This window comes from Pimephales promelas, chromosome 17 (assembly GCF_988280905.1).
Source record: "Pimephales promelas chromosome 17, fPimPro1.hap1.1, whole genome shotgun sequence".
Classification (NCBI taxonomy): domain Eukaryota; kingdom Metazoa; phylum Chordata; class Actinopteri; order Cypriniformes; family Leuciscidae; genus Pimephales; species Pimephales promelas.
In genome coordinates this window covers 14,574,306-14,595,400 of record NC_142785.1, presented here as the reverse complement: position 1 = coordinate 14,595,400, position 21,095 = coordinate 14,574,306, and the positions used below count along the sequence as shown (strand labels likewise).

Genomic DNA, 21,095 nt, shown 5'->3' with positions numbered 1-21,095 from the left:
GTAGGCCTCACCAGGCCTCCCTGTGAGTGGTTTCCCAGTGCTGCTTGGTTTAGGAAGCTATTGGCCACTTGCTAGCACTTTAACTGGCCTTAACAGGCAGCTGCTGAAGGTGAGCTTGCGCCCTGGCTCGACTAATGTGTTCATTCTCTGCTACTGATTCCCTCCCGGAACCTATTTCTTCCTGCCTACAGCCTGGTTTGCCTTCCAGGCGGACCATGTGCTCTCCTCACCGAGGGTCACTATGAGCATGCAGACTCCTGAGTTTGATCAGGTGGTCGTAGGCCTCCCAGTTCGATCAGTTCTTAGGCCTTCTCAGGCCTTCTCAGTGCTTTGAAACATAAGGTACATTCCTTGGAATACAGGTTAAGATTGTGAGTGTTGTGGTAGGCCCTTACTAATGATTGTTTTGTAACTTTTGTTTTTCTCAGTACCGTATGTAAGCCACGCTTCCAACACACAGCAGACCCTCCTCCTGCTTTCACCTCTGCCTCGGTTCTGGGGGGAGGGCTGAGTGAACTTGATCACTTACTACAGGAGCTTAATGCCACACAGTTCAACATAGCAGGTGAGTGCTGACTTTCTACTAACTTGTTACTAAAAGTGGTTCACTGACTATGTGCAAGAACAGAATATAACCATGCAAACCCATGACAGTCATTGGCCCAGTCTTTAGGGTTTGTTCACCCAAAAATTAAAATTTTGTCTAATGCATTTCAAACACGCCAATTACATTGGCTCTATAAGCACGATCCCGATCAGCCGACACGTCTCATTTCCCTCCTTCAGGGAATGAGGGTTTACATACGTAACCGAGCAGTTATGTTTTCTTGCTGAGGAGCTGAGTCTGAACTCAGGTGTTACCAGCGGTACAGCGGAAGTGGCAGGGAGACCTACTCAGGGAACGATGTTTACATATGCAACCAAGATGTTCCCTTTCAAAGTCACTACGAGTTACCAGTCTAATCACGCCACCTCGACTGTCAAGGAAATTAGCCAGAGAAACAGATTATGCGCATCTGAAGTTTAAGCGGCCGAGCGAAGATAGCAGTTCGCGTTTAGAACAGTTTAGACTGTCTGGGAAGGTGGATGAGTTTTGTCCAGTGAGGCCTGGAAATCACCTGTATCCAAGTTAATGCCCAAAATTCAAATGGATGAGGCTGAACCCATGGTTTTAACCTGTTGGCAATTGGCAAATGACATTTTGAAATAAGTGCTTTTCTCCAAAACACGCTGGCCAAAATTATTGGCTCCCTGTTTTTAAATACTTTTTGCAACCTCCTTTTTGCCAATATAACAGCTCTATAACATCTATAACAGCTCTCCAATATAACAGTATATTTTAATAGGACTGGTAATGGTAATTGAATGTGATTCAAATAAGCTGTTGTCACACAGAGGTGGTAAAGGATAAAATTTCCAGTTATTTGAGATGAGCAGACCAGTACCTTCAGCCCTTCCTTCAGACGAGGGCTATGTGAGAAAGTGAAATTTGTGGAGAGGGCAGCAGGTGTGAGAAGTGTCCTCTGGTCTGATCCAGGTCTCAGTCAGGGTCAATAGGCTGAGACCTGACTGACTTGAAAAAGATGTAATGAAATCAGCTTTGTTTACAGTGGACTGGCAGTTCCAGAGACCAATAGGAAAAGAGAATAAAATATTAGAAGACATCGGAATGGTATGGAGATTATGGGATTGTACTGCATCCGACTTGTGACAAATATGGCGTTGTAAGGAACCAGGCGTTGTAAGTTCCATATATGGTTATTTCGTGGAGGAGATTCATTCAATCTTCTGCTGACTGGGATTTATCTACCACAGCACCCTCGTACTTCCACCTGCTTTTAAAAGTCTACATCCCTACCAGAAGCCTATTGGTAAATGAGCGAAGGCTCATGGTACCATCACAGAGAGGCACAAAATCACTTTCCAGAACATTTTTGTTCTCTGTTCTTTTGCTGGTGGAATGATCTTTCAGCCTTCACCCAGAATGCAGACATTCATTCTGACAACATTCAAAAACAACTGAAAACTCATCTCTTCCATGAGCACTTAACCTAATCATCATAAAAAATAAAAGTGAGTAAAACTTTAAATTGGATCTTTGAATTGGAACTTTGGATAGACCAACGCTACTTTTGCATCATCGAAGGGTAACGCCCCCTTTTGAGGGAAAACTAACGGATTCCGCTGAGAACAGAACTCGCTCTAGATCTGCTAAGTTTCTTGATAGCAAAAATGGCACAAACATACACACTCTCTTTGCCGGCCGAGGACCGTGAGCGGTATTTAAAGAAGCTACTGGATACGGAGTTACAGAGGTGTCCCTTTGAAATGGTCGAAAACTGGATTAATGACCCCACTGTCATTTATCATTAACACTCACAGTATGACAAATTTGATGATGAGGCCATGTCACTTAGATCATAGTTAACTTGATTTAAGCTATTGACATAGTTTTGTTGAAGTTTTGTTTACTGTTGAAATTGTAGTAGGCTAGGACTAAAATGGACTTGGCTGGTTTCTGCTTGTGTCTAGAAAGTGCTAGGACTTTGAAAGTTGTAAAAAGGTTTACTGTGTATGGCAAAATATGTATAGGAACAATGTATGTATGTATGGAGCTATCAAATTGAATGTTGTGACACTATCTAGCTTATAAAAGGTGTTTCATCTACTACCGTCCGTTTTGTTACAGTGCATGTACTGTAACCCAGAGCAGTGGTGGTCGAAAAGTCATATAGGCCTAAAGCACTTTCTAGACACAAGCAGAAACCAGCCAAGTCCACTTTAGTCCTAGCCTGCCACTATTTCAATGGTAAAATCAGTTAACAGCCAAGGTAGCGTGCCTAGTGAGAGCTAATCACGTAACATTAGCTGCTAGCAGCTTCATCTTTATAACTATTATAACTAGTCGACAACAAAACTGTCAATAGCTTAAATTAAAGTTAAAGTTAAATATAATCCAAGTGACATGGCCTCATCGTCTAGTTTGTCATACTGTGAATGTTAATGACAAAAAAATAAGAAAATATATGCTACATGGTGTTTCCACGAGATAGTGGTAGATGTCTGAATAGTCAATTTTTGGATAATAATCCAGTTTTCGGCATTTCAAAGGGACACCTCTATAACCCCGTATACAGTAGCTTCTTTAAGTTTGTGCTATTTTTGCTATCAAGAAGCTATTAAGAGCTAGTTCTGTTCTCAGGGAATCTGTTTGTTTTACCCCAAAAGGGGGCGTTACCCTTCGAGGACGCAAAAGTGGCGTTGGTCTATTATTCATCTTCTGTCTGCACCACACCCTGACAGATGATTGGACCACCCAATATGGAAGATAGGGTCTGAATAATCGTCTTGTCTCAGGAGAGCCAACAATTTTGTCTTTTGTCAAGGACTTTTTCCACCTTGCCATCACCTGCACCCTCGATGACATGAGCCTGAGCACCTTGTTCTGGATCGAGGCACATTCAACCATCCTCTCGACCTCCCAGACACTCCCTGGATTGGAAGGAGACCTTCATCCGGTGTCTGGAGAGTAGGGTTGGGTATTGGTTGGGTTGGGTAAAACACTGTATCTGTGCCACTGATCACAGCGGCACTTTCATCACTTGATTTAAAAAACACATTTCAGCACTAGATCTTCTCTTATTTAACAAACAAACAAAATGAATGCTCTGCTGGTTAACTGGAGATTTTTTATTTATATGTATCGGAACATTCGTTCCATGAGATGTTTTACAGGGGGCGGTAAAAAAATTCAAATTCGGAAACTATTGGAACTGTGTTTCGATACCCAACCCTACTGGAGAGTGTCGTGCCTTGATCCTGAACACAGCTAGACCAAGGGAATCCTCACGTCATGCCTGACCACCTTGATCTTCACGTCAAGCCTGACTAGCCCGATCCTCATGTCACAACTGACCAGCCTGATCCTCACCTCAGGCATGACCAGACTGATCCTCACATCATGCCTGACTAGCCTGATTTTCACATCATGCCTGACCAGCCTGATCATCACATTATACCTGATGTTCACTAGGGTTGGGCCGATGGCTGACAGAAATCCCAATGTTTAGACGGCATCGGCTAAATAAAAGCTCTATTGCAGATTTAGCACTTTTATTTCAAAATATTAACTTGCTTACCATTTCATGATGCTTACCATTCTCATATTCCAATTCTCAAATGTCTAAGTGAGTTTGTTTTGTCGTTTAAAAAAAAGAAAGAAAAAGATCTTTATCTGTAACGTGAGATGGGCGCCGTGTTTGGCCCGCAGTTCAGATATTTCTGTCTGTTGGATTTATTACAGTGCGGGAATTCATCAGTTTCTCCCGAAATACATGAAAGTAAGTGCCGAGAAAAATAGAGTTGACTTAATAATTATTTACACGGTGTCTCTCTGATACAAACCTGATCGTGTGATGTCCATATGCAAATTGCACATGCCAACTTCATTGGCATTTCTGAATACATCAGAGGTGTTTGGGGCTCCCAAGAGTCACCCTTAGTGTCAGAATTCATTACCACGTCTCTCTCCTTCCATCAGGGCACGGAGGTCACCTATGTAACTGAGACAAGATGGGTGTTTTCAACCACTTTATCTGACTTGCTAAAGTCATGAAGTCCCACCCCTAAACCAAGCCCCTAAAAGATTGGAGCAAAATGCCCATCATAGTTTGAAAAGGCCGCACTGATTGGGTAACACCCTCAAGTGTTCTGCAGAGAAACATTTCTGCATGATCTTGTGGTAATCAACTAAAAATCAAATGTGCAATTGTTAGCTTAAAATCCACTTTCCCAACTATGTGTACTGTCGTCTTTCATTAAAATTTCAATGCTGATCCAACATACTTTAATCAATGAAATTTTAATCTCAACCAAAATGATGGTTTGGAACAAAACTTAACATTGTATCAATGTCACCTTGCTATCCAGACAGTATTGAGTATTTAGTGAGCGGTATTCAGTAAGCTGCACTCAAGCATTCTATTCTGGGCAGAATTACTCTAAAGCATTTGTTGTCCCTTTGTCTTTCTTAGATGAGATTTTGGCTCAATTTCCCAGCACCAAAAAAGATGATAAGTCTTCAAAGTCTGGTCCATCCTCAACTTGGTTAGTGCACTGATATATTTGCTATATATATTTATCTGTATAGAAATTTTTCTACATATTCATTCTCCATCTCTTATGACAGGTATGATATTACATACCTACTACATACTAACTGATAGCATTTCCCTGCAGACATTTTTAAAAAAAAATAAATGTCTTCGTATGCAGTAATGAACCATTCTGGAAGTTTGTATGGGTGTAGACTGTATACAATCAATAAGTATTTATGGCTGTTGGACAGTGATGGTGATTTTTTTTCTCTCTCTGTTTCTAGCTCAGCGAAACCATCAGCTACATCTGCTACATTAGAGCTGGACAAACTAATGGCATCTCTGTCAGATTTCAGAGTCCAAAGCACAGTATGTTTGAGACACAATTTTATGCATTTAAAGGTGATGTTTGTTATGTTTGCACCACTAGCACCACCAGATAGAAATGCAAAATTAATAATTGCTTTTCAAACTGGTAACTCAATAATTAGTAACTGCTATTGGCTTACTGATATAGGTAACTTATGGCGCTTTTCCACTGCATGGTACAGTAAGGCACAGTATGGTATGGGACGCTTTGATGCTTTTCCACTGCATGTTATGGTACGGTTCGGTTCTTCTCACTTGTGGCGCTTTTCCTCTGCATGGTACGGCTCGCTTATAACCAATAAGTAACCAAGAGTGAGGAGTTGGGGTGGAGGAGGGATGCTTGAAAAACGGTTGCGGAACAGAGGTAAGTTGGCTTTATATAAGCCTCCTCTCAAGCTAACTGGGTAGATTATCTGAACGGGCTCCTTCCAAACTTTTTTAATAAAACATAATTTCTCAAGTTCACACATACAATCAGATATAGTATAACATGTGCGTATTTGGTGTGCTGTCCAAGGAGAGGGCTCTGAGCTTGTAATTTGGCTCGAACCAAGAGAACTACTCCAAAAAAGCCAATAATCGCTGGACAGCAACGGGAAACAGATTAACAAAGAACCCTGGGATGCCGGATTGGATGTTTGTTTTTTGAGGTGTTATTTGGAACCAAGAACACGTGACAGGGTGGCCGGAGTCATCCACAAAGAATGGGTCGGATGGGGATGCGACATGAGAACTTCTTAAGCATAAGACAGAAGACAATGGTACGACTGAATGTTTTGGTTTGTTTGATGATAAAGTGGCCTTTTTTTAGCTTGATCTGTTTTGCTTTGTTTGGAAAAAGTGTCCTTTTTGCTTTGTTTGATGATAAAGTGGCCTTTTTTAAAGCTTAATCTTGCTTTATTTAATGAAATAAGAGATGTATTCACTCTCAAACACTGATGGATCTGAAATTGTAGGATGGACTTTTGAGTTGAAGCTGGAGGATGCTCAGCTCCCATACTGGGCCTTAAAGATAATAAACCAAAATAAAAGTTTGTTTAGAATTAAAATGTAAAAGGATATTAAGATATCATTAGTTACATAATGCAATCTTTGGGCAAAAAAACAAATGAGTTTCCCATTTTGAACTGTCACCTTTGGCATATAATGCAATAAAGATGGCTAAAGTCAAAAGATTTAACTAATAGATCTACCACTGTGTAAAAATAAAATAATGATGCTGTTCTAAAACCGCCTCAACAAAATGAAGTACTTGAAGCTGAAGGTAATGGTGAGTTGGAGCACCTGAGAAAAACCGTAGAAGGCAAAAATTAGGGCTGCACAAATTGGGTAAAAAATTGAATTGAGATTTTTCTGGTTAAAATAGCGATTTGTGATTTAAAGTGCAATTTAGAATTTTTTTTTTTAGAAAAATAAAAATATCTACAAGAACATCCAGTTTGTTGTGTTTCTTTGTAGGGCTGCACAATTTGACCCAACATTTTGCACTTATAAATTAATAATAATTATTATTATGATTTTGATTAAAAATATGAATATAATATAAATAAAGATAACTAAATATAAATGAAAATATTAAACAAAATAGGAAATAGTACTATTGTAATTACACTTTCATTATTCAAAATAAAAAAATGAGTATTTAAGAATAAATATGTATCAATATAATAAGAAAATAACATGATTCATATTTTTATTTTACAGAAAACATTTAGAAAAACTGCAGGTTTACCTTTTAACATGCATGCAGACTATGATAATCAACCATTAGAGCAGTCTTTATTATAACGTTTATTATAAAATGTTAGATTATTATGCTAAACTTTTTATAACTTAATTTTTAGATATGCAAAATTATGATGAATTGCAAAAAAAAAATATTTTGCATATTTGTGAGGGGAAAAAATGTAATACGTGAGTTACATAAAAGCTTTTTTATTTGTTTTCTTCCTAATTGTCCTTGAAATAGTGGTCGTGAACCCCCCACCCCCAAGCAAAAATGGTTTGGCCACTTATCAAAATTTTATGTCGTCATTTAATTTGAAGTTCAGTAGGCTAACGTTACGCTCAAAATGTCTGGTCAGCACAAGTCTGGTCCTCAGAAAAGAACAGAAAAGAATAGAAAAGAAAAGAGTAGAAGAAAATAGAGGCCTTCGAGATGTCCTAAATGGCCTATTTTTAAAAAGGTTGTGATGGTGAAGCTGGTATAACATTAGTAAAGTCAACGTAGAGAAAGGTAAGAAACAGTGCAGCCAACGTTTATGAGTGTTGTCAAAGACCCGGTACTTCGGTACTCATTTTTTTTTTTTTTTTTTTTTAAACATCACTCCACGTTACCTCGTTTTCTCAAACTCGGTACTTGATGCGTGTGCATGTCCGAAGTGCGTGCAGTTGCTCTTCATAAAAGTGCTGAGAAAGCTCTGTGATGGACGGGACCATTGGTAAAGGTTCTGTGCTGGACAGGACCAGCGGGGAAGGCTCTGTCTCTGTATTCCAGTCTTTAAGCCATTCTTCCTCTTCCAGCTCCACTAAAATTCCCACAGTCACGGATGTACAGGCACAAATCTCGTCATTCAATCATCCAATTTTTTACCCAAAATAGGATAGAGGGATCATTACTGAGGGCTACAGTAAATACACGTCAGTTTCATTCATATTGGAAGCCTGAGGGTCAGAAGCCTAAATCAGTCAGCAGGACACCGGGATTTTTTCTGACTCACAGTGGGACTGCAGATTGTGCTAGATTGGGCATAGCAAAATGGACTCCACCTCGTTTGAGGTATTCGAGTCTCAGCCGCTGCACCACAATGGTACATGACTCATACACAAAAGCCACCTCAGCGTGCTTTAAGCCCAGGCATGTGAGACAGTGATTATGACCGTCAGACAGAGCCAGGAATTTACCTCATCCAGAAACAGTGCTTGTTTTTTTGGGGGGAAATAGCTCTTTTATAGTGCTGAAGCGCACAGGGAAATGGTTGCTCCACAGCGTGCAAGACTATTGGAAGCCTGCATAGGAACTATTTTAGTTCAACTGCAATGAATGCAGAGAAATGCTCTTTTAGAGTGACATGTGGTTTGAAGAACACTCGTAGTAGATGATTGCAGAGCAGAATGAATGTGCTTGAATGTGCAACTTTTGAATGTGCAAGTGCCTAAGGAACCTGATGACAAGGTCATGCTTCCCTACTGAATTGCCATCTATGTGGTTGTGGTATGGTGAAATAGTGGCAGCATGTACTTTGAGGTTGGAGGGAGACAGCTCGCTCTGACCCTATCGAACATCTTCAGGGGTCACAACCAGCTAGAACCAGGGACCACACATGGAGTTTCCAGAGGTCCGGACGTGGGTGCCATTTTGGGTGCCCCATCTCTGAGAAATAAGGTCCTTCCTCAGAGGAAGGGGTCAGGGAGGAACTGTCATGAGGAGCATGAGTTCTGGGAATCAGTTGATATGCCAATGCAGTTGGGGGCCTGCCTACACCCCTGACACTCTATGCCCGTTGTACGTGGCACCCCAGCCGGTGGCAGAGGCATCTGTGAACACCACAGCATTCCTGCACACCTGTTCCAAGGGCACTCCTACCCGCAGAAACAATGGGTCTGACCACGGGCTGAAAGTGAAGACGCAGGACCTTGTACTGATATGCATTGGCTCGTTGAATTACACTCAAAGATTGGCTCTCTAGCGAGATTCCTATTAGACGGATCACTCCGGCGTGGCGTCGAACGTGACCGAAAGGGAACTGTTGCAATGGTTCTGGGCTCAGGCCAAATTGTGAGCTCAAATCCCTCTCCTGGGAAAGCAAACCAAATATGCTTACTTTCTTTACTCTATCCGAGTATAAAGTGTGAACTCGTGAACCAGCCAATGTTGCCTTGAAGTCGTTATTTGTGCGTGCACTGTTGGCTCAAGTTTAGAAAATAATGGCATGTGCAGAACCGCACAAAAATTTAAAGTCAATGCACTCCAAAATAATAATTTTTGCTGTGCACAACAAACCAAATATGCAGATGCAGCAAGTATAACAGTGAATGTCCACTGAGTGCAAAAACTGAAAATGTCTGAAAACGCTCAAATGTCTCTGCTATGGGGTGTATCTGTAACGACTAGCGAGTGTTTAATTTAATTTTTATTCCAACACAAATGATCATACCATATAAACTATAAAATCATAGAAGATACAAGAGATTACAGTTGCCAAGAGGTAAGCTTTGTTTCTAAATGCCCCATGTAAAGACATACAGCATAAAAATGTAAGAACTGCCCAACCTTTTTACACTTTTCACTTTTTACCGCTCTCAGTTCCGCTGTCAGTCCCACAATTCGCCACGTGTGCGTGAAACTCAACTCCCATAACAATGAATTGAAAACGCTCACTTTGAAGCACTGATTCTACGCAAATGCAAAAACACAACGTAAATCAAGCTTTAGGAGAGAGTTTATTTACACATCACCTTTACTTTGAAATATCAATATTCTTAATGTATGTTCTTAATGTTTTTTTTTTTTTTCTGTACAGCCAGCAGTAACTGTGGCGGCATCTCCACAGCAAACAGCTTCTCGACCCCCTGCATCCTCTGGAGGCTCATTGGACAGCATGTTGGGTCTCCTCCAATCAGATCTGAGTAGACAGGGAGTGCCTACCTCCTCGAAGGGAAACTGTTCCACTTGTCAGAAACCAGTTGTGGGACAGGTACAATTCTTTAATAAATCCTGAATTAATCAGTAGTTAACTAGAGGTCAATTGCCATATATATATTTTTTTAATGTTTCAAAGTTTCTTATTGGAGGTACTGTTGTATTACACATTTATAAAATGTTACATCTAGGTTCCAATACAAGAGTACATAAACTAAGAAAATTCTGTACATTGTGTTTTACATTTTGAGGTATAAATGATGAGATTCAAAGAAGATTAAGGGGGCTTTTACACTGGGCTCGTTTGCTGCGGTCCGAGCCCGAACATGTTTGTTCCCAGGCATATCGAACCCTGGTGCATTTCCGTGCAGATTGTGTCATTGCAAACATGCACGGCGCATGATAGAAAACAGAATGTGGGTCAATATTGTTTTGTTTTTTTATCAATTCACTGCTATTATGCTCAGTTGAGTGAACAATACAGGTTTTCTGTGGATGTGTCACATAAGGTGGCCTTCTGCTGCTTGCAAACGGACACTTTTGAGGAGACAGTGGATTTCCAATTTGGTTGCCCCGATTTCACGTGCAATGCACGAATACACAGCAGGCTCACTCTTGCTTGTATCCAAGGTAAATCATCAACACTATCATCCCTCACAAATGTTTTATTTAACTGAATACATCACAATAAGCTAAAACGCATGCGCAGGTCACATTTACTTCCTGAACAAGTGCGCACCCGAGTACGTGCTGCTTTCACATTCACACGAAACTCCTCCATGTAGTCTCGGGTCGGTACCTCAGTGCACACCCGGGTCCCCTGACAGCGTTCACATTAGCGATTTTGGTAACACTTTACAATAAGGTTCATTAGTTAACATTAGTTAACTACATTAGTTAACATGTACATTATGTGAACAATACTTCTTCAGCATTTATTAATCTTAGTTAATATTAATTCCAACATTTACTTATACGTTATTAAAATCAAAGGTTGTATTAGTTAACATTGGTTAATGGACTGTGAATTAACATGAACGCACAATGAACAGCTGTATTTGTATTAACTAACATTAACAAAGATTAATAAACAGTGTAACTAATGCATTGCTCATCGTTAGTTTATGTTAGTTAATGCATTTACTAATGTGAACCTTATTGTAAAGTGTTACCGCGATTTTTCATGTGAACTGTGCCCCGTTCCGAACTAAACTGCCAGTGTTAAAGCCCCCTATGTCAAGCAACCCAGGTGTCTGACATTAACCTTTTGTCTTTATGCACCTCCTGAACAGTTTCATGGTCCCTAGTTAAGCTATGATAATGTGAAGGTATGGGCGATACTGTCAGGCTGATTGAATTAGCATCTATGCATTTGATTGACACTGTTATGCTTATGAGATCAGGGCTGGGGAATTTCCGGGAACGAGATGACTTCTGTACTTCATTTACATGCTTTGTTCAGAGTGTCTCCACCTCTATTTAAATCCCTCCCCCTTGAAAGGTAAATAAACTACAATATACACAGCCTTAGTTAGACTTGATGACTGCAACTATCGACAACTCGTGTTCTCTTTAAAGAATCCTGCTGCAGATACAACCAAGCCCCCTGATCTTCGCTTCTGACTTTCCTACAGTTTTGGTGGAAGAGTTCTAATTCTCACAAAATACAAATTTAGACACTTAAAAGTTCATTCTTGTTACAGACACATTAGCACATGCTCTCTGTTGTCTGTAATTGTATGCTGATATAGAAACAAATATGCAATTAAGGTTCTTACAAGAAATAGTCTTTTCTGGTTGCAACTGTCATTTTCTCGTGAGGGGAGTGAGACATTTATTGAATGAAACACTTGATACTCTGGATGCTTAGATAGTATCTAGTAAGAGAAACAAGAGCAGAATTGCTATTTCTTTGACACAGTCAGAATTTACCTAACATGTTTCCGATCCATGAAGAATTATCTTCATTCATCTGTTGTAATTTTGCTGAAAGATCAAGAATGCCTTGTTGGATTTTGTTCAAGTCCTCTATTGGATCCATTAACCTGGTGCAGTACTCAAGGCCGATAATGGTGCCGCTCCCCCTTGTACTGCAAGAATATAATCCAAGGCCACTCTGTTCTGTAAGATCATTATCTTGTGCAAAGCAAGAGTGTCCGTGATGTTACCCCCAATTTCTGTCCAGAATTCAATAAGCTTCTGACTTGATCAAGGGCCTGTATGACACCGTAAGATGGGATTAATGCTCCAAGAGTTCTTGACCACTATGTTTGTGCACAATTGAGTCCTGGAATGCAGCCATCTTCTTTGTTTGTGGTAAAAGCAGATTTTTTTTTGATGTGGAGAGCTTGGGGTGGAGTGTGTATTTTCTCTGATAGACAGTAGAACATAAACTGTTGAATTGGCAGGGTAGGATGTTGTAGACAGAAGTTCCACATAACCAAAAAGATCCAGTCGGTGGAGGAATCATACACCAGTGAATTATTGCAAAGAGTTTTGGGAGGGATGGACACCCTTCTAAGCCCTTTTCCTTTTTTCCTGCTGATGGAATAATGTCCACATGGGATTTTGTTCTCATTTTGACCACAAAGCTGCAACATTCACATGGAATTTCACCAGAGGGAGCTGATGTTGAAACATAATTTCCCATGCACCAGGGTATACTCATTGGCAAGAGTAGATCTTTTATGATGGAAGTAGCTGAAGTTAGGTTGCAGGAATGGTAATCCAGGAATGCAACATGGAAAAGCTGGGGGAGTTGTGATGTTGTGACATGTATTCTTGTTGCATGTTCCACTGCTATGAACCTTGAATAAGGTACACGTGTTACAGTTGGAGATGGGGTGTGCCACCTATGAGATTCCTGCTACTACTGAAGACGGGTGTGGCGTGCAAACGTTCTTTCTAGCAAACAAGGCGTTTTTTTTCCTTTTTTTTCCTTCTTTTTACATATTCATCAGCTCTAAGAATATGTTGTCTTTGGAGTCTACACTGCGATGTCCATGATGGTTACTAGTACAACAATCTTGTTCATGTTGATGGGTGACTGAAGTTCCCATATGTGCGTCTCTGTGTTGTGTATTTTCTTTTTCTTTTTTCTTTTGTGATAGTTGGACTTTATCATGACCCATTGACCTGGGATGATTGTGTATCCACCTTCTGTTGGAGTCTGGCAACATGAGTCAACTCTCTCTTTGGCACACTGTACTGCCTTTGTGAGGTTTTTATTACAGTAAGCAATTAGGGCATCTGAGGCATTGTGTACATCAGCATTTCTAAGATCAATCACACTTGGCACCTGACATCTGCATTGAGTGTTCAGTAATAATCTCATGAGGGCTCAGTCCTACTGATCTGTTAGGTGAAGCTCTCATATTACACACTAGAGCTGGCAGCACTTCGACCCATAGTACTCCTTCCTGATGCGTTTTTGCACGTTCAACCTGTCCTGATGCTTGTGGCCTGTATGGGCACAGACGATGCTTGTGGCCTGTATGGGCACAAACTTAATCTTCAACATTCTAGACACTTCCTTGACTACCTGTCCTGTGAAGTGTGTACCTTGATCTGAGTCAATGCAATCTGGTAATCTTCATCTGGGGATGAAATGAGTCTCAAGAAATTTAGCAGTACTGTGTGTGCAGCTGTAGCACACCTTGTTGGATAAGCTTCTATTCATCTTGAGAACTTGTCTATTATTACCCAAAAGTCAGTAATGGTCCTGACGAAATGGTCCTGGTGGAGCTGGGTTATGTGCTGTTGCTGTAGTTGCTGCTGGCACATCCAGCAGAAGTTAGAAATTGTCTACTTTGCCAAATGACTACAAAATTGTGAATTACCCGAAAAGCATACCTAGAATCTCTGTAGATATTTGCAACTGATCCTGAAGCTAGAGTGCATGCTCTAGTTATGGCTACTAGTTCTGCAGCTTGAGGTGAAAATTATCTGGAAGACGACCTGAAGCTACCACTTCAGTGGTGGATGTTACCTTGAATGACTTGAGCCGAACCATCAACAAGCAATTTTTGAATTCTGAATTCTCTATGGGAGTTTCTGTTACTTCATTTGTAGGTGTGTATGTAAGTGTAACACAATCGTGAGTCATATCTCTTTTATCCTCAAACAAAATTTCAGTCTTTGCAGACATGATACATGAGGATGGGTTCGTGATAGGCACATGCTGTAAAACTTCTCTGATCAGAGGGTACACTTGGCAGAGCAAAGGATTACACAAATGCCTCTGCCGAAACAGAGGATAACCATTAACACGTAATGCTAATCGTCCCTACCTGAACAGAGGATAACCAATTATTTTCTGCCAAAACAGAGAATAACCAATATCAACACATAATGCTAATCTTCCCTGCCCGATCAGAGGATAATAGTTAACCAAATACTACAGCCTACTGTCTGTTAACTCTTCTCTGACACCAAAGAGGATAACAAATGTGTACTGGTCTTAAAGGTTCTTTTGGATATCACCAAGCATTGGTTTGTACAGAAAGATTCAGTCTGCAACTTGTTGAGCTTGAAGTTTCAATCTGGATTCAGGTGAGTAGCTCTATCTCGGTCACAGCATCAAACTGTTGGAAATTCAGAAACGAAGACCAGGAGACTTGTTGTATCTTCAGCAGGATTCTTTATTGAGAACACGAGTTGTCGATAGTTGCAGTCATCAAGTCTTACTAAGGCCGTGTACATTGTTGTTTATATGCCTTTCAAGGGGGAGGTATTTACATAGAGGTGGAGACATTCTGAGACTAAGCATGAAAATTAAGTACGGAAGTCAGCTCGTTACCGGAAATTCCCCAGCCCTGATCATCAGCATAACCGTGTCATTAACAAAAGGTTCATGTCAGACACCTGGGTTGCTTGACTTAATCTTCTTTGAATCTCATCATTTATACCTCAAAATGTAAAACACAATGTACAGAACTTTTCTCAGTTTATATATTATTGGATTGGAACATCGATGTAACATTTTACAAATTTGTAATACAAGAGTACTATCAATGTATTTATTTAGGTCTGTAAGTTATAGTCTCGTTTATTTTCTCCTTAGAAAAAAGATTGTATTAAAACAATTTAAAAACATACCTGTCATTATCTTAGGTTGTTAAGTTTAGTGGTTTACATTTAAGTTACATTGAAGCAAGTAAATTAAATTACATACACTAGACCAACAGTCTCAAAGCGAGATCCAATAGTCAGCAAAGTTAATATAACCATGGAAAAAGAAATGCACCCAAAATAGCTTGGCAGTAACCACCCACTCCCCTATTTGAATGTGACAAACAAATATATGGTATTTTACGTTTATTGTTATTGACTTTACTTAGTTCCCTATCGTAGTCACTTCGAGTTACGTCAGAAGTGACGGAGATTGGGGGTTTCGCATAGAAAGCCAATCCTCTTCGAGTATTAAAACACGAGCCAATGGCATGCAATGCCTTGGGGCTGCGGAAATTTGCATAGCGTACTCCGCCCTACTCCGTGAGTATAAAAGGAGGAAGTGAACGCAACCGCAGTATGTTTTCGCTTCGGAGCCAAGAGAACCTCTTCACTCCTCAAAGCTGATTCAAGACTCTTCGAGACGAGCGTCCTCTTCAGTGTTGGTGTGACGGCGGTACCCAGCGAGATTCTGCATTGCCTGCGATCTGTGCAGTGGTTTGCCAGACTTTGCGCTTCTCCCTGGTAGCCTCAGCGCTGAAAGAGTGAATTTCTCTCCTCTCTGTAAAAGAGCTGCACGCGGCACGTCTTTTTAAAGATGGCTCGCCCGTGCCCTTCTGGATGTGGTAGATTTCTGTCGTCATCTGATGGTCACGAACGCTGCTTTGTTTGCTTGGGCATTCAGCATGCAGCAGCAGCGTTCGTGGATGACTCATGTTCCTTCTGTGGGACCATGACCATCTCCACACTGAGGTCGCGGCTCAATGATCTCACTAGAGTGAGAGCCCCGGTCCCCCCTACTCGATCGGCTTCCTTCACGAGAGGGGGCCCGTCGACCCGGGGATCGGGCGATCTAACGGTGACGGTGTGGGATAAAGCCCCGACGATTCCTCGGGCCACACCTCCCGCCTCAGTGCGTGAGCCAGCGGGCGCTAGTTCGACTCGGTCGGTTGTCTCTTCGGCGGCACCGGCTGCTTCGAGCAGCGCCCCAGATGATGATGCGATGTCTATCACAGCATCACTAGGCGGGCTTGATTCCTCGGGAGAGGAAGATCCGGCTGCGTTGCCTCCTTCGGGAGTCCCAGCGTTGTCCGCGTCAGATCCCGAGATGACGGCCATGCTGTCTCGAGCCGCTGGGAGTATCGGGCTAGAATGGAAACCTCCATCCTGCCCCGACCTCTCACGGATGGATAATTGGTTTTTGGACAAGGCTGCCGCTGCAAAGCCACGGCCGACTCCAATACCTTTTTTCCCCGAGCTGCATGCGGAGTTATCGCGCTCTTGGGGGGCTCCTTTGTCCACTCGAGAGCGCGATCTCTCCCCCGCCTTTCCCCCCCTCGACGGCGGGGCCGCCCGTGGGTACACTGGGATGCCCCCGGTGGAGCGCTCTGTTGCGATGCAGCTGTGTCCACAGGGCGCCTCCACCCGTGGTCCTCCTAAGCACCCATCCAAAGCCTGTGGGTTCTCGTCTGCTATGGCGGCGCGATCCTACAGAGCGGCGGGACAGGCGGCCTCCGCTCTGCATGCTATGACCACTTTGCAGGTCTTCCAAGCGAAGTTGCTCAGAGACATGCACGAGGGCGGGACTGACACGACGGCATTCAAAGAACTGCGGTCCGCCACTGACCTTGCTCTCCGGGCAACGAAAGTGGCTGCTCGCGCCGTTGGTCAGGTGATGGCCACTAGCGTGGTTCAGGAGCGTCATCTGTGGCTCAACCTGTCGGATACGCGGAGCGCTGAGCGGACTCGTCTGCTTGACGCTCCGCTGTCCCAGGTTGGCCTTTTCGGCGGTGCGGTCGAGGACTTCGCCCATCAGTTCTCCACCGCCCAGAAGCAGACGGAGGCCATCAAACACATCCTGCCCCGACGACCAGCTGCTGCCTCCACCCAGTCGTCGGCACAGGCGCCTCCCCCTGCTCGCCGCCGAGGACGCCCCCCTGCGGCTCCCCTCCCTCCCGCCCGGCCCCAGCAGCAGCCTTCACCCGGGCCCCGGCGTCGAGGAGGCCGCAGGCCGGCGTCACAGCCCCCTCAGGCCGCTCGCCCCGCTAAACGCCAGGCCAAGCGAAGATCCTGACACGGGCCGCTCAGTGACGATCTCGAGTCTTTCACAGGAGGCGGTAGCAGGCCCCCTCCTTCCCCCGGTGGAGGGCCGGGGGAGAATCTTTTGTTCTCAGCTCCCCGCTGCTCACCCACGGGTGGGCAGCACCCTGAACTGGTTAAAGAAAGACTTGACATCCTCACTGAGCTCACAGACTGGAGTGAGTGCCCCCGATGCCCCAGGGTGTCGGCCCACTCACTCCTCTCTGTCTCGGAGGGCGCGGAAGGGTGCGTGTGTCGTCCCCGGGCTACACCAATCCCTTCCCCCTCTCTCGCCAGACCCCCGGCAGAACGGACCCCCGTGGAACGCTCCGCTTTCCCTGGTCCCTTCTGTCGGGGAGCGGGCTTCGACGCATCCGAGCGGGGTAACCCCTGCACGCGTGCCAGTCGACCCGCCACGCTGCCCCTCCGGGGGGACGTCTGTGGTTCACATGACCCCGTTGGCTCACTTCCTGGAAGCCTGGCTAGCGCTTCCCGGGGTATCCCGCTGGGTCATCAGAACGATCAGATTCGGCTACGCGATTCAGTTCGCACGGTCTCCTCCCCGCTTCTGGGGAGTTCGCTCCACGATAGTCGGTGGCAATGCCCCAGTCCTGAGAGCGGAGATTGCGACCCTGCTGGCGAAGGGTGCAATCGAGACGGTCCCTCCAGCCGAGGTGAGGTCCGGGTTTTACAGCCCCTACTTCATTGTCCCCAAGAAGACCGGTGGGTTACGACCGATCCTGGACCTGCGCATTTTGAACCGTTCTCTCCATCGACTACCGTTCAAAATGCTCACGGCCAAACGCATTTTCGAATGTGTTCGGTATCAGGATTGGTTTGCAGCGATCGACCTGAAGGACGCGTACTTCCATGTGTCCATCTTACCTCGACACAGACCGTTTCTTCGGTTTGCCTTCGAGGGCCAGGCATATCAGTACGCCGTTCTCCCATTCGGGTTAGCTCTGTCCCCTCGCGTCTTCACGAAGATCGTCGAGGCAGCCCTTGTTCCCCTTCGCGAACACGGGGTTCGCATCCTGAATTATCTCGACGACTGGCTGATACTAGCACACTCTCGAGCTCAGCTTTGCGAACACAGAGACTTGGTGCTCCGGCACCTAGCCCGTCTGGGCCTTCGGGTCAACCGAGAAAAGAGCAAACTTTGCCCCGTGCAGAGGATCTCTTTTCTCGGCGTGGAGATAGACTCGGTCGCCATGTCCGCGCAGCTCACGATCGAGCGCGCACACTCACTGCTGACTTGTCTTCGTCAGTTCGAGGGCAAGAGTGCGGTTCCACTGAAACTTTTTCAGAGGCTCCTGGGGCATATGGCATCCGCGGCCGCGGCAACGCCGCTCGGTTTGCTTCATATGAGACCGCTTCAGCTGTGGCTTCGCGATCGAGTCCCGAGGTGGGCATGGCATCGCGGCTCGCTCCGAGTCCCAGTGACTCCGACTTGCCGGCGAACCTTCTTCCCGTGGTCGAACCTCAGCTTTTTACGGACGGGCGTCCCTATTCAGCGAGTTTCCAGGCATCTCATCGTCTCCACGGATGCATCTACCACGGGTTGGGGTGCCATGTGCAATGGGCATGCAGCCGCCGGCTCCTGGACGGGGGCCCAGCGCCTCATGCACATCAATTGCCTCGAGCTGCTGGCAGTACGGCTCGCCCTGCACCGCTTCAGAGCGTTGCTCAAGGGCCAGCATGTGCTTGTCCGCTCAGACAACACTACGGCTGTAGCGTACATCAACCACCAGGGGGGTCTACGCTCGCGCCGGTTGTCGCAGCTCGCCCGCCACCTCTTGATATGGAGTCAGAAGCACCTGAGGTCCCTTCGTGCAGTTCACATTCCTGGAGACCGGAACTGGGCAGCCGACGAGCTGTCTCGGGTCCGCCCTATCTCCGGCGAGTGGCGACTCCATCCCCAGTCGGTCCAGCTGATCTGGAAAGAGTTCGGGGAGGCACAGATAGATCTGTTCGCCTCCCGGGACTCAGCCCACTGCGCCCAGTTTTATTCTCTGACCTGGGGCACTCTCGGTTCGGATGCGCTGGCGCACAGCTGGCCACGGGGCCCACGCAAGTATGCGTTTCCCCCAGTGAGCCTCCTTGCACGGGTGTTGTGCAAGATCAAGGAGGACGAGGAGCAGGTCTTGCTGGTAGCCCCCTACTGGCCCACCAAGACGTGGTTCTCCGATCTCATGCTCCTCGCGACAGCACCTCCTTGGCCTATTCCTCTGAGACAAGACCTACTCTCTCAGAGACGGGGCACTCTGTGGCACCCTCGTCCCGATCTCTGGAGGCTGCACGTGTGGCTCCTGGACGGGACGAGGCAGGTTTGAGTTCGCTGCCACCTGCGGTGGCGGCAACCATCACTTCCGCAAGAGCGTTGTCCACGAGACACCTTTATGCGTTGAAGTGGAACCTCTTCGTCAATTGGTGCTCTTCTCGCGGAGAAGACCCCCGGAGATGTTCGATCAGTGTCGTGCTTTCCTTCCTGCAAGAAGGGTTGGAGCGCAGGCTGTCGCCCTCCACCCTTAAGGTTTACGTCGCGGCCATTGCCGCTTCTCATGAAGCAGTGGAAGGTAAGTCCTTAGGGAAGCACGACCTGGTCATCAGGTTCCTGAGGGGAGCGAGGAGACTGCATCCGCCTCGTCCTCCCCTCGTACCCTCTTGGGACCTCTCGGTAGTTTTAAGTGCTCTGCAGAGGCATCCCTTTGAGCCTTTGCAATCAGTAGAGCTAAAGTTTCTGTCCATGAAGACAGCACTCCTGGTTGCATTGGCCTCCATCAAGAGGGTGGGGGACCTGCACGCATTCTCCGTTGACGAAGCGTGCCTGGAGTTCGGGCCGGCTTACTCTCACGTGATCCTGAGACCCCGGCCTGGATATGTGCCCAAGGTTCCCACCACTCCCTTCCGGGACCAGGTGGTGAACCTGCAAGCGCTGCCCCCGGAGGAGGCAGACCCAGCCTTGGCACTGCTCTGTCCGGTACGTGCTCTCCGCACCTATGTCGACAGAACGCAGTGTTTCAGGACCTCAGACCAGCTCTTTGTCTGTCATGGAGGGAGCCAGAAGGGAAGGGCTCTCTCGAAGCAACGGCTGTCCCACTGGATAGTGGATGCCATTGCTTTGTCTTACCAGCAGCAAGGCCTTCCGTGCCCCCTTGGTGTGACGGCCCATTCCACTCGGAGTGTAGCCTCCTCTTGGGCTTTAGCGCACGGCGCCTCGCTAACAGACATCTGCAGAGCTGCAGGCTGGGCGACACCCAACACCTTCGCCAGATTCTATAATCTGCGAATTGAGCCGGTATCCTCTCACGTACTCGTTTCGGCCAGTTCTGGATCCGCTCAGGTGTCTTCGCTTGCTCGCCACTCCACTCCCCGGACTGGATAAGTGCGATATTCCTCAGTTCTTCCATTGAAGTCTTGAGTCCTCCAGCACCGACGATGCGGGCACCACTGCGTGGCTCTGGATGCTAGCTAGGTGCCTCCATGCGCACGGTTCCCCATGGTAACCGTCTCATGTGTATTATCCACTGTAAGCCTCTCTGAGCATGTGTCTTCCCTTGGCAAGCCATCTGCCACCCCTGGAGTTTAAATCAGTAGCCACCTGCGGTTGGTACTCCAGTGTTCCATATGTGTCCCTATGTGGCCATATGTGTATTCTTAAGTCCTCCCTTCGGTAGGCAGCTGGTAGCATGTCCCCTTCGGGATATGTTTCCCAGTGTACCTTGGTAATCCTGTGTCAA

At 45.4% G+C, this 21,095-nt stretch overlaps 1 protein-coding gene across 7 annotated transcripts in view; it reads left to right on the top strand.

Annotated features, from left to right (window-relative positions):
* The window catches only part of LOC120488788 (transforming growth factor beta-1-induced transcript 1 protein), a 46,647-nt gene that overhangs the window by 10,854 nt on the left and 14,698 nt on the right, over window positions 1-21,095 (top strand). For 5 of the 7 annotated variants that reach the window (XR_016147041.1, XM_089121961.1, XM_089121958.1 and 2 more), the window contains 4 exons: window positions 429-565; window positions 5,034-5,106; window positions 5,381-5,498; window positions 9,989-10,162. Coding sequence is in view for 6 of the 7 variants with exons in the window: in XM_089121961.1 (XP_088978087.1) it covers window positions 429-565; window positions 5,034-5,106; window positions 5,381-5,498; window positions 9,989-10,162 (502 nt within the window). In the remaining variant the exon portion in view is untranslated. The remainder of the gene's footprint in view (window positions 1-428; window positions 566-5,033; window positions 5,107-5,380; window positions 5,499-9,988; window positions 10,163-21,095) is intronic. The other 2 variants (XM_039685439.2, XM_039685437.2) reach the window with 1 other exon arrangement.